The following is a 14107-nucleotide window of genomic DNA, read 5'->3' as shown; positions in this document are numbered from 1 at the left end:
CAGACCGTGTGGACCAGCCTTCCACTGACGGACGTGGAGGGTGTCAGACCGTGTGGAACCAGCCTTCCACTGACGGACGTGGAGGTTGTCAGACCACGTGGAACCAGCCTTCCACTGATGGACGTGGAGGTTATCAGACCGTGTGGAACCAGCCTTCCACTGACGTACATGGAGATTGTCAGACTGTATGGAACCAGCCTTCTACTGACAGACATGGAGGTTGTCAGACCGTGTGGACCAGCCTTCCACTGATGGACGTGGAGGTTGTCAGGCCTTGTGGAACCAGCCTTCCACTGATGGATGTGCAGGTTGTCAGACTGTGTGGACCAGCCTTCCGCTGATGGACGTGGAGGTTGTCAGACCATGTGGAACCAGCCTTCCACCGACAAGACGTGGAGGTTGTCAGACTGTATGGACCAGTCTTCCACTGACGGACATGGAGGTTGTCAGACTGTATGGACCAGCCTTCCACTGATGGACATGGAGGTGGTTTCTAGTTTTTGGTTGCTTATTTACTTTTCTGTCATGAGGTACTTAAGTAAGTGTGTCCTAAGAGCAAGAACATTCTCCTAACTGGCTCTGGTCCCTGGAAGATGTTCCTGTGTGTCCTCAGGGGACCCTGTAGGACAGAGCAGAACTGCCCCATAGGGTTTCCTAGGCTGTAATCTTCGTGAGAGCAGGTCACCAGGTCTTTTCTGCCAGGGAGCAGCTGGGCGTGTGTGGTTAGTAGAGCGTTGAACCACTGTACCTTCAGACCCCTTTCCTTAAAGACAGCCCTTGGAATTCCACAGCAGTTGCAGCGCCTTTATCATGTTCACCCTCTGGACAGCACCTGAGGGTGCAAATGGGTGGGGACTTCGCAGACCCCACTTTATCAGCTGACTTCCAGATGGGTGGAATCCTGTTTGGTCATGTGCAGTCAGTGCTTCTGTCCACATGGACTGGCCCTGAACACCTGAGTACAGGGGTCTTCCGGATCAATGAGCACTTGTGCTTACGGTAGAGTGGCCTGGGAACAGTGGTAGTCTCACTCCAGCACCCTTGTGTCTCATTATTTTAGTCTTTCTGGTTATAATACCATTGGTAACTGTAAACACAGACAGGCTCTGTGAATTCTGTGAGTCTTTCCCAGGATTTAACAAACCCACAGGGGAACTTGAAAGCTGCCAAGGGCTGGCATCTGCTTGTTTGGCAACCTGAAGGGCAGACTCCTCACTCTTGTGCCTGGTTTAACTCGGGGTGGCTAGGTCAGAGCCAGGCCGCACGGGCAGCTGACCTGAAGGACAGAGTCCTTCTGAGTATGTGTTCTGACCTGGCTCAGGGTGGCTAGGTCAGGGCTGGGCTGCAAGGGCAGCTGACCTGAAAAAGGCCCAATTTGTGAGCTCCAGGCCAGCCAGCTCTGGGCGGCAGGAGGTGAAGAGAGTGCCGCTCGGGCAGCTGACGAGAGGAAAGGAGTGGGAAGATGAGGGCTGGCCCACCTCAGGGGATGCGTGCAGACCGTGACCACATGCTAGCAATAGTGGTGGGATCTGCTCACTGTGCCCATTAGGTAGTACAGACCACAGTCCGTTTTCCCACGTAGAAACTTGAGCAAGGATCTAGTCACAGCACCTAATCTTACAGCGCAGATTCAGATGTCCCGAAACGACGTTTTTATTTCAAGTATTAGATCCTCTAAGTTACAAGTAAATGACAAGAGTGCCCAGTAGGTTGTTTCTGGCAGTTTCCCCACCCTCCAGGTGTCGTGGTTCTGAGTGGAGGGTTCAGTAGGCGCTCTGCATGCTGATATTCTTGGGGACCCGTTGGTCTGTCTCCTGCATCCGTGCGGAGCATGAGCACTGCAGTAAAGACAGGAAACTGGAACCCTCCTTAACAGCCTGATTGGAGTGCACTATGTCCAGTAAACTCTAGTGAAAGTGTGTGGTTTGATAGCGTTTGACATACGTTTATACCCTTGAAGCTATCTAGATAATAAACATTTCCATCACCCCCTGAAGTTCCCTTTGGAATTCCTGCCCCTGGCAAGCCCCAGGCATGCACTGCTATGCTTCCTGTCGCTGTGGCTTAGGATTGTTTAGATTTTCACACACATGGAATCATGTGGCATGTACTGTTTTTCTGCCTGGCTTCTTTCTCTCAACCTAATGATTTTGTTTCGTCCGTGCTGTTGGGTATCTCAACAATTCATTCCTTTTGATTGCTGATTTTGTACCATTGGAGTCCCTGGGTGTGGCGGACGGCTAACATGTTCAGCTGCTAACTGAAAGGTTGCAGGTTCAAGTCCACACAGAGGCACTTTGGAAGAAAGCATGATGATCTACTTACGAAAAAAGTCACCCATTGAAAATGCTGTGGAGTCCAGTTCTCTTCAGACACATATGGGGTTGCCGTGGCGGTTGGTTTGGTTTTGAGTGTCCCACTGTGTGCAGTCATAGGATAATATCTGTACGCCTACAAGGAAGACCAGTTAATACGACTATTATTCAAATTTATGCACCAATCACCAAAGCAAAAGATGAGGAAATTGAAGATTTGTATCAACGTCTGCAGTCTGAAATTGACCAAACATGCAATCAAGATGTGTTGCTTATCACTGGTGACTGGAATGCAAAAGTTGGAAACAAAGAAGAATCACCGATAGTTGGAAAATTTGGCATTAGTCACAGAAAAAACGCTGCAGATCACATAATAGAGTTTTGCAAGACCAATGACTTATTCATTGCAGATAACTTTTTTCAACAACACAAACGGTGGCTATACATGTGGACTTCACCTGATGGAGTACACAGGAATCAATGTGGCAGGAGGCGATGGAAAAGCTCAATATCTTCAGCCAAAACCAGGCCAGGAGCTGATTGTGGAACAGGCCATCAACCGCTCATATGCAAGTTCAACTTGAAGTGGAAGACAATTAAAACAAGTCCACAGGAGCCAAAATATGATCTTGAATATATCCCTCCTGAATTTAGAGACCATCTAAAGAATAGATTTGATGCATTGAACACCAGTGACCAAAAACCAGAAGAATTGTGGGATGACATCAAGAGCATCATCCATGAAGAAGACAAGAGGTCATTAAAAATATGAGAAAGTAAGAAAAAAACAAAATGGATGTCAGGAGAAACTCTAAGACTTGCCCTTGAGTGAAGAGAAGCTAAAGGAAATGGAAGAAACGACAAGATAAAAGAGCTGAACAGAAGATTTCAAAGAGCAGCTCAAGCAGACAAAGCCAGTTACTATAGTGAAATGTGCAAAGACCTGGAGTTAGAAAACCAGAAGGGAAGAACACGCTTGGCATTTCTCAAGCTGAAAGAACTGAGGAAAAACTTTAAGCCTCGAGTTGCAATATTGAAAGATTCTGTGGGCAAAATAATGAATGATGCAGGAAGCATCAAAAGAGGAGGAAGGAATACAGGGTCAGTGTACCAAAAAGAACTGGTCGATGTTCATCCATTTCAGGAGGTGACGTATGTTCAAGAACCAATGGCATTGAGGGAAGAGGTTGAAGCTGCGCTGAGGGAATTGGTGAGGAACAAGGCTCGAGGAATTGATGGAATATCCATTGAGATGTTTCAACATATGGATGCCCCATTGGAGGCACTCACTCGGTTATGCCAAGAGATTTGGAAGACAGCTACCTGACCAACTGACTGGAAGAGATCCAAATTTGTACCCATCAAAGAAAGGTGATCCCACAGAATATGGAAATTACCGAACAATATCATTAATATCACATGCAAGTAAAATCTTACTGAAGATATATCAAAAATGGTTGCAGCCGTGTTTGACAGAGAACTTCCAGAGGTGCAGGCTGGATTCAAAAGAGGAGGTGGAACAAGGGATATCATTGCTGATGTCAGATGGATCTTGGCTCAAAGTAAAGAATACCAGAAAGATGTTTTACTTGTGTTTCATTGACTATGCAAAAGCATCTGATTGTGTGGATCATAACAAATTGTGGATAACATTGAGAAGAACGGGAATTCCAGAACTCTTAATTGTGCTCATGAGGAAACTGTACATAGACCAGGAGGCTGTCATTCAAACAAAACAAGGGGATACTGCATGGTTTAAAATCAAGAAGAGAGTGTGTCAGGGTTGTATCCTTTCACCATACTTACTCAATCTGTATCTGAGCAAATAATCTGAGAAGCTGGACTATATGAAGCATAACATGGCATCAGGATTAAAGGAAGAATCATTAACAACCTGCGATACGCTGACAACACAACTTTGCTTGCTGAAGGTGAGGATGACTTGAAGTACTTACTGATGAAGATTGAAGACCACAGTCTGCAGTATGGATTACATCTCAATATAAAGAGAACAAAAATCCCCACAACTGGACCTATAAGCAGCATTACGATAAGTGGAGAAAAGATTGAAATTGTCAAAGGCTTCACATGGCTTGGCTCTACAATTGACAGCAATGGAAGCAGCAGTCAGGACTGACGATGTATAGCACCAGGCAGATCGGCTGCAAAGGACCTCTTTCAAGTGCTGAAGAGCAAAGATGTCTCCAAGGAGACATCTTTGCGTGTGAGAGCTGGGCAATGAATAAGGAAGACCGTAGAAGAGTTAATGCTTTTGAGCTGTGGTGTTGGTGAAGAAAGCTGAAAGTACCATGGACTGCTAAAAGAACTAACAAGTCTGTCCTGGAGGAAGTGCAGCCAGAATGCTCCTTGGAGGCAAGAATGGCCAGACTTCATCTCACCTACTTTGGTCATGTTGTCAGAAGGGACCATTCCCTGGAAAACGATGTCATGCTTGGTAAGGTGGAGGGTCGACGAAAAAGGGGAAGGCCCTCAACAAGGTGGACTGACGTGGTGGCGGCAGCGATGGGCTCCAGTGTAGCAAGAATTGTGGAGCTGGCTCGGGATCAGGCGGTGTTTCGTTCTGCTGTGCGTAGAGTCACTGTGAGTCAGAGACGATTCGGCACTTAACAACAGCAACAACTGTATGCAGCACACCAGGTTGTTTATTTGTTGATGGACATTTGAACTATGTCCAGTTTTTTGGGCTGTTATAAACAATGCTTTTGTGAACATTTCGTGGATGGACTGCTTTTTTCTCTTGGATAAATAATATAAAAACCTAGGAGTGGAATGGCTGCATCAAACGGTAAGTATACACTGTACTTTTTAAGATACTGCCAAACTTTCCGAAATGGTTATACCATTTTATGTTTCCATTAGCAGAATATGAGTGTTCCAGTTCCTCCACATCCTTGTCAACACTTGGAATGGTCAGTCTTTTAATTTTAGTCACTCCAGTAGGTAGAGTGGTAGGGAAGTGGCACCATAGGCCCTTACCTATAAAGATCTCCAAGACTGTAAATGGAAAAAGGAAGTTATTCCAAAACTGTATATAAATTATAAAGTCTATTTTTGGGGAAAACTCTACGCAATGCTTGCATGAAGGTGTATGTCTCTTAAGTACAATGGAAAAAGTTAGGGAGGTTACAAACCTAACCGGCTACAGTGATTGGAGGAGGGGAAAAATGAAGCAGGAAGGAGCTACTGCTTCAGAGTCAGCCCTGCAGCTTCTTAGACAAAAGACTCCAGAGGAAGAATGGGAATGTGTCTGGTGCGCAGGGTTTATGCAACATTCCAAGTGGAGCTACTGGCATGTGCCTTAATTTATGGACAGTTTATTATAGTACTTTTAATTATCACTAATTAAAATGACTAGATTTACCTAAGTACCTTCACTACCTAGAATTAAACTCTGTTCCAGGAGTATTAAGGGTTGAAAAGTATTTTTCATATTTATTTTTATCTCATCCTTATATATTTTTATGTATGTTTTATAATATACATGAAATTACAAATTTATAGAGAGAAAGAGAAAAATGGAGTACCTGCTTAATTTCTTTTTACAATTAAACTTTTATGGCCAACAGCTTGGAGGCTACTGTCTACAGACAACTTCAATAAGAATGGTCACCAGCATTTTGGGACTCCTCATCCCAGGCTCTTTTTCTTTCCCTGCCACATGAAGTTCCTGTGTTGCCCACCAGCTGTTGAAACTGGGTAACAGCTGGGCTGCATAGCCCCATTCCCTATTTGAAAGCAAATGTATCCCTGAGACCATAACCTAGGATGATCTGCACTGTGAGATAAGGCATTGGACTTTGGGTTGAGGAGGCATGAGTTCTATTTCTGTTTATTTTTGTTGTTTTGCAGCATGCTTTTAAGCAAATTATCCCATCGTGCATTGTCTTGTCTTGAGTGGGAAGCAAGGCAGATGGCCACAGCTTCCCTTCTCCTCTAGCATCTGGTAAGAAGAAAACCATGTCTTAGGGAATCCTGAGGTTCCCAGGAATCCTCCCACGTTGACTGTCTATTTCTGTTTCTCACTAAGTCACTGAAATCCCAGTAGTTTGCAGTAAATGCTAATATCTTTCTGCTGCCCATTTGCCGAGTTATTTCTAGGCCGTAGCTTGTCGTTGTGTTCGTGTTACCGGAACTCATCTCATCTTAGAGTGGCCTATTGATCCTTCACTCCTTTGTGTCTGGTCCTTCTTTTAAACCTGTGCTGACTGGACTTGGGGTAGCAGTGCTAATAATCTCTTTTTTGTCCCTCAAGGCAGAAAGGCCAAGGATATTATAAACGCAGCTCGGGAAAACCTTGCGAAGATGATAGGCGGGAAACCTCAAGACATAATCTTCACTTCTGGGGGCACGGAGGTAATATTTCTAAGTAAAGACTCAGGTTTGTTTAGCTGTAAGTTATAATAAAAAGAGAATCACTTCCCTTTTGGTATATTTTAAAAAGAAGCAATAGTGCTTGCTCTTGTTATTTTAAAAATTAACTTGCTATATTTAGAGCCACCATGTATCCTGTAAGTGCACTCTGGGTGACTGGTAGGATATTTGTAATATAAAGTGTGAATTATCTTGCTTTCCTTTGGTATTTCAATAAAGAGAGTTTTCTCTTCATGTTTGCCCTGGAATCATTCCTTTGAATCCCTACTAAATTGTTTGTATTATTCAGAGTTTGAGGTTTGACCTGTTCAAAGGTACTTAACTTTTTAAATAGGTAGAAAACAGTGAGCGCCACAGCCTTTGCTTGATTAGTAACACCGACTGCCTCATTTCCTTGCTGGAAAGAAAGGCACACCTGTCATCCAAAGATGGCAGGTTCTGTCCACACATCCAAAGCTCAAACCCACTGCCATCAAGTCGATTCCAACTCATAGTGACCCGTAGGGTTTCCAAGGCTGAAAACCTTTACAGAAGTAAATTGCCTCATCTTCTCCTGCAGAGTGGCTGGTGGGTGTGAACCACCAAAATGCCTTTACCGCTGCACCACCAGAGCTCGTTTCTGTCCACACAGAAAATCCAAGAGTCTGCAGCTAGATTCTTAGAATTAATAAGGGAATGTGGCAGAGTTACTAGGTACAAAAAGCAATTGTGTTTTTATATTCCAGCAATAAACAGGCGTTTACCAGAGCATCAAAAATATATATCAATTACTTAGGAAATAAATCTAGTAAAATTTTTGTGTAAGACCCTCACCAGGAAAGTTAGAAGTACTACTGGGAGATTTCAAAGACCTAGATCAATGGCATGATATACCATGTTCATGAATTGGGAGACTCAATATTATAAATATGCCAGTTCTTTCCAAATCGATCTGTAGATTCAGTGCAACCCCTATCAGAATTCTGACACATTTTATGTGGGATCGCACAAAATGATTTATATAGAAATACAAAAGCCAAGAATACCCAAGATCCTTAAAGATTAAAAACACAGTGAGAGGCCTTTTATAAAGTGCTATTAATGAAGACAGGGTGCAAGGATGGACAATAGCCTAGAACCAGCCATGCTCAGGTGGACCGTTGTCATAGGACAAGAGTGATTGACTGTCCAGGAGACATCTGTTGTCCTGCTGTAACTATCATAGTGCCCTCTTACTCTGAAATTTTTCTGAGTTAAAGGATGGATTATAAGATTATATATATGATTGAGATGGCACAACAGAATGGGGAGAATGGTTTTTCAATCAGTGGCCTTGGGACACTGAATATTCATAAAGAAAAAAGGAAATCGGACTTCTGCTTCTAACCATAAAGAAAAAAAGAAAAAATTTCCAAAGGGAATAAAGGCCTAACTGTGAAAGGTAAAATTTATAAATCGTTTAGGAGCTAACTGCTCTTGTTCCCTAGTGCCACTCTGACAGGAATATACCATAAATTGGATGGCCTTAACAAATAGGAATTTATTCTTACAATTTGGAGGCTTGAAGTCTAAGTTCAAAGTGCCAGGTTGTAGGGGCTGGGTGAAGGCCCCTCAACCTTGGGCTTCAGCTCTGCCTCTTGCTCCTGGCCCACTGAAGCAAGAGGCTTTTCTTCACTCAGTCAGCTGCTGGCTGCTAAGACTGACAAGCCCAAGGTTGACAGGTAAAAAGGCATAGTCCTAATGTTACCAAACCACATGGCAGGCCATTAATTCAAGTCCATTAAAAGTCCCAAGGTCAGCAGAGCATGGCAAGCTGCTGAACAACGACATGGCTACATGCAGGGTTCAAGTGTGCTATAAGTTAGAGTCCAAAGCATTCCCAAAGCTGTTTCTTATATATGGAAAGCAGACCACATACACAAAGCAGCTACTCAGCTGCTCCAATAGATTCCACCATGGAGTTAATTACCAATCTCACCATGGAGAATAACTACATTCAGCTGCCCAGCCACTCAGCCAGGCCCAGCCAAGTTGGCACACAAACTTAACCACCACAATTCCACACCTTGGCACCTGTACAGATTTCCTTCACTGGGTGACTCCAGTCCCGTAGTTCCTGAGTGGCGACCTCACCCCCTTGGCCTGGTGGGCCCTGTTCTTCACATGAATGAGCAGCCCCACGCTCCAGAACCAAGTTGGTGAAGGCCTGGCTCTTTGAAACCTAGGGGCTGTGGTGGCTCCACCCCCAAAGGCCATGGTCCTGCCCTTGAGGCTGAGGCAGCTCTGTTTCCCGTTTCCTTGTCCCTGCTTCTGCTGATTAATGCCAAAGGCAGCCCACTCCGCCAGAAATTTTACTGCCCAAAAGCACTCAGCTTTCTTGCTCCGTGGGCTGGCCAACCTGCTACTCCATTTCATGCCGGTCTCTTCTACCAATTAACGCCTGAAGGCAACCCACTCCGCCAGGAAGCTGCCTACCCAATGGCATCCAGCTTTCTCCTCCATGAGCTGGAAAGGCTGTCCTGTCTCATGCCAGTCTCTGGGCTCTGCTAGAGCCGTCTCATTATTGTCTCTCTGCTCCTGCCGTTTCTCATGCTGTTTCTCAAGGCTGGGGCCTCTCTGCCAGGGTCTCAGATCAAAGATGCTGTCCACTGCTGTTCCCACATTTTAGGTATCTATCAGAGCAGCACCCTGCTCTCTTAGTACCATATTCTGTTCTGGTTACCCAGTGCCACTCTGACAGGAATGTACCGCAGGTGGGATGGACTTATCAAACAGGAATTTATACTCTTACAGTTTGGAGGTTTGAAGTCTGAGTTCAAAGTGTCAGGCTTTAGGGGCTGGGTGAAGGCCCCTCAACCTTGGGCTTCAGTTCTTCCTCCTGCCCCTGGCCCACTGAAGCTGGATCTTTTCTTCACTCAGACAGCTGCTGGCTGCTAAAGCTGACAAGCCCAAGGCTGACAAGTAAAATGGCACAGTCTTGATGTTACCAAACCCCATGGCAGGCCATTAATTCAAGTCTATTGAAAGTCCCAAAATTGGCAGAGCGTGGCAGGCTGCTGAACAATGACTCAGCTACATGCAGGGCTCAAATGTACCATAAACTAGAGACCATTCCCAAAGCTGTTTCTTATATCCGGGAAGCAGGCCACATACCCAAAGCAGCTACTCAGCTGCTCTAATAGATTCCACCATGGAGTTAATTACCAATCTTACCATGGGGAATAACTACATTCAGCCCAGCCACTCAACCAGGCCTAGCCAAGGTGACACACAAACTTAACCTCCACAATAATATATGTTAGTATCTTCACATGTTTAAGAGTGATAGATTTCTTTAATAAAATGTAGAATACATTAGTCATAAAGGAAAAGATTGACAAATCCATAACAAAAACTAAATGCCAAACTTTCACTAATTAAAGGACTCTATGAAGAAAATGAAGAGAAGCTAGAGAGTGGGAGAAGGTATTTTAATACATTATTGACCATGGCTTAGCACCCACAATATAAAGGAAGTCCTACAAGTCATTAAGAGGCAGCTGACCAATAGGAAAATGGGCAAGAAACTTGGAACAGGCACTTCGTAAAAGACAAGCTCAAATGGTTTCAACATATATAAAGATCCTTAGCCTGGTAAGTCCTCAGGATCCTGCAATGAAACACCTCAACATACTCAAACCAAAAAAAAAAAAAAAAGAAAACCTACTGCCATCCAGTAGATTCTGACTCACAGTGACCCCTTGGGTTTCCAAGGCAGTAAATCTATGGAAGTAGTTTGTCCCTTCTTCCTTCTGTGAAGTGGCTGGTGGGTTTGAACTGCCAACCTTCTGGTTAGCAGTCAAATGCCTTAGACTCTGTGCTACCAGAGCTCCTTACAACATACCCATCAGAATGGTAACAATGAACAAGACCAGTGACACTCAGAATTGACAAGGATATGTAGCACTGGCCACTGGCAGATAGTCCTGGTAGGGGTGTATATTGAAAATAGCATTTGGAAAACAGGTTGGTGGTACCTGGTGAGCTTCAAGACATGCATACCCTATAAATACCTGTTGCCATTGAGTCAGTTATGACTCAGTGATCCTATAGAACTTCCCCTAGGGTTTTCAAGGCTGTAATCTTTCCAGAAGCAGACTGCCACACCTTTCTCCTGCATAGCAGCTGGTGGGTTTGAACCACCACCTTTCAGTTAGCAGCTGAGCACTTAACCACTGTGCCACCTGGGCTCTACAGTCCCTGTAAACAAGAAGTTCTCATTAGGTATATATCCTGGAGATGCAAGGCACGCCTGCAGCAGGGTGTGAACACGAGAGTGTTTATAGTAGCGTTGTTCACAGTGGCCACCAATGGGACTATGCGGACATTCCTCAGAATTGGGATGGGTAAACCTTGATACGCTGTTAGCACAACGACACAGTGGCCATGTTGGGTCAAAGAGCTCAGTCCAAAGGGCACGCTAGCTTATTGGGCAGCCCCTCTGCACTGTGACTCACCACCCTGGGACCCCAGCCCTTTTGGCTCTCAAGGAAGAGCACCCTCAGTCCCAGCTGCCCGGTGGGGCCCTCATGGTCTGTCTGGAGCCAGTGCTGGGGTGCATCGTGGCCTGGGATGAGGTGACCTACTGGAGGTCAGCAGGAAGTGATGTCATCTCGAGGTTTCTTGGAGATAGCAGGACCTGCCCTCTCAGGGTAGAGTCCAGGCAGGACCTGCCCTCTCAGGGTGGAGCCTGGACTTCCGCAACTCCCTATGCAGATAAGGACAGTGTGGCCACACTGGAGGGCCTAGGACATGTTTGTGGTCATCTGGCCAAACCCCCACCCACTGTGACCTATGGGGTGCAGCCCCCTCCTCTTCTGTCCAAAGGCCCCTGTTAAAGGGGAGAGTAGAGGCTGTCCAGGCTCAGGGCCCCTATAAGACCCCTGTCTCCTGGACTAAGAACCAATGTGCTGGGTGTAGAGTTTTCTACCAGGGTGTGACCTGGGGCTTGTCAAGAGCCACCTGCGTTTTGAAGAAGCAAATCTGAGTTGGCCACGTCTTCCCCTTTATTTACCGTAATGCATCTTGGCTCCGATGAAGCACTGCCTGGTCTCCCTCAGTCTTCACTCGGGTGCACAGTTCAATGTCTGCAGTGTTTTAGACCTTCTGAGCACAGCATGGTGGTTCGTGAATGGATTACCATACCACAATAGAGTGACTCGCAGCAAGAGGTGAATGAGTGACTAATACGACGTAAGAGACTCAAGACAGTGAGAGAGGGACTCAGCAAGGGAATGTTTTCAGGTGCTAGAATAGATCAAATCATCAACTGAGGGGAAAATACATGCAGTTCAACTCGATTCGTATAAAGGCCAACAACAGGCAAAATGACCGAAAGTGAGGGCCGCGTGTCATCTGGGCTGGGCCATGACTCTAGGTGGCGTAAGCAAGCAGTTGTGCTGTAGTCACCCCCGTGGTGAGATCTGATGTAAGGTAATCTCCATGATGAGATGTGCTGTGAGCAGCCAATCAGCTGAAGAGGAGTTTCCTCAGGGGTGTGGCCTGTTTCCAATATATACGCGGGCGTCCTGAGGACACTCGCTGGCTCTGCTGGACCTGCAGCCTGCATTGGGCTCATCACCATCCTGTTCTTGGAGCGGAATCGGCGGCCTGCCACATTGCCAGCCAATCTTGGGCTTCTTCACAGCCTGCAAGCCAACAATCTGTCCTCTTACCTTGGGCTTGTCATCCCCTGAAGCAAGCAGCCTAGTGTACCGCCTGCCAGTCTTGGGCTCATTAGCCTCTGCAGCCGCGAGAGTCAGGAGAAGCCTCCAGCTTGATGCTGGACCCACAAACTTGGGACTTGCCAACATCTACAATTGTGTGAGGCATTCCCTGAGGTAAATTTCTCTCCACTCTCTCTCTGAGATAGATAGATGATAGATAGATAGATAGATAGATAGATAGAGATGATAGATAGATAGAGATGATAGATAGATAGGCAGACAGACAGATAGATAGATAAAGCTTTGCTGGTTTTGCTTCTCTAGAGAACCCAGACTAAAACAGTAACCAATATTGTTTAGGGATGATTGCATAGGAAGGAAATATATTTTAAAAAGCAAGGTAATGACCCCATGCATGTCAGAAGAATTGATGCATCTGAACTGTGGTGTTGGCAAAGACTACTGAATATACTGTGGATGCCAGAAGAACAAACCAAACAGTCTTAGAAGCAATACAAGCAGAATGCCCCTTGGAAGTGAAGAAGGCAAGACTTCAGCTCGCTTACTTCGGCCATCAGGAAAGATCAGCTGTGGAAAAGGACCTCGTGTTTGGTGAAATAGCAAAATGAAGAGAACCCTTGGTGAGATGGACGGACAGAGCAGCCACAGGAATGGCCCAGACACACCAAGCATCATGGAGGGCGGGCAGGCCAGGCAACATTTATTCTGACTCAACGACAAACAGAACAAAACAGAGACAGCTCTCAGGGGGGAGGGCCTGGGGGATGCCACAGCAGGGTGGGCCATGTTCTCAGGGGACCGCTCTCAGGGGGAGGGGCCGTGTTCTCAGGGGATGGCCCTTCAGGTCTTCACTCCTGCACTTTGGTGACTGCTATTCAGACAGCTACTGTTCTGCTTTCTGTGACAGCTGCTCTGGTGCAGGGGGCCTTGACCCATGATAGGGTTCCCATGACTGCCCGTGGGTTCTGACATCAGTCGGTTCTGATGTAGGTTGAATACCTCATTCACGTGTTGTTGTTGTTGTTGCTGTTGTTATGTGCCATCGAGTCAGACCCAACTCATAGCGACCCTCCTTGGGTTTCTGAGGCAGCATCACTACGGAAGTAGATTGACCCATCTTTCTTCCAAGGAGTGGTTGGTGGGTTTGAACCGCCAGCCTTCTGGTTAGCAGTCATGTGCCTTAGTCACTACGCCACCAGAGCTCCTCTCATTCACATACATAGATAGATATTTCGTTTTCATTACAGGTAGGCCCTGACTCACATTTACAACTGCCTGGGGTTTTTCTTCTTTTTTTTTTTTCCCCCTTATGTCTTATTAGTAATATGTATGTGTGTATTAAAAGGGGCTCTGGTGGCATAGTGCCTAAGGCATTTGACTGCTAACCAGAAGGCTATAGATCTGTAAGTTTATGTGCTTTTAACCCCCAAAACACATAAAGATCAAACTTATAAAGATATTGATAATGGAAGGCCATACTAATGAAAAATTGGAAAAAAAAAAAGTATTTGACTTCCACCAGCCCTGGTGTTGTCAGAATGGGGCCCCTTAGTAAGTCGGGGACAACATGTGTTACTGCCCTTTGACTGCCAGTCCCTTCCTAAATCCCGTCTTGACTGGTCTTTGGTGGTTGGAAATGTATAAATTTACAGATACATTTTAACACATATATAGATACATATGTATCACTAAGGA

The 14107-nt window shown here is 45.6% G+C and overlaps 1 protein-coding gene across 1 annotated transcript in view; it reads left to right on the top strand.

Annotated features, from left to right (window-relative positions):
- The window catches only part of SCLY (selenocysteine lyase), a 46212-nt gene that overhangs the window by 6162 nt on the left and 25943 nt on the right, over positions 1-14107 (top strand). The window contains exon 3 of the mRNA XM_007943575.2: positions 6589-6689. Within this exon, the coding sequence (XP_007941766.2) occupies positions 6589-6689 (101 nt within the window). The remainder of the gene's footprint in view (positions 1-6588; positions 6690-14107) is intronic.

This window comes from Orycteropus afer, unplaced genomic scaffold (genome assembly GCF_000298275.1).
Source record: "Orycteropus afer afer isolate SDZICR_OR568_19922 unplaced genomic scaffold, OryAfe1.0 scaffold00006, whole genome shotgun sequence".
NCBI classification, from domain to species: domain Eukaryota; kingdom Metazoa; phylum Chordata; class Mammalia; order Tubulidentata; family Orycteropodidae; genus Orycteropus; species Orycteropus afer.
Note: the sequence above shows the minus strand (reverse complement) of the source record. Positions and strands in the feature narration are given on the sequence as shown.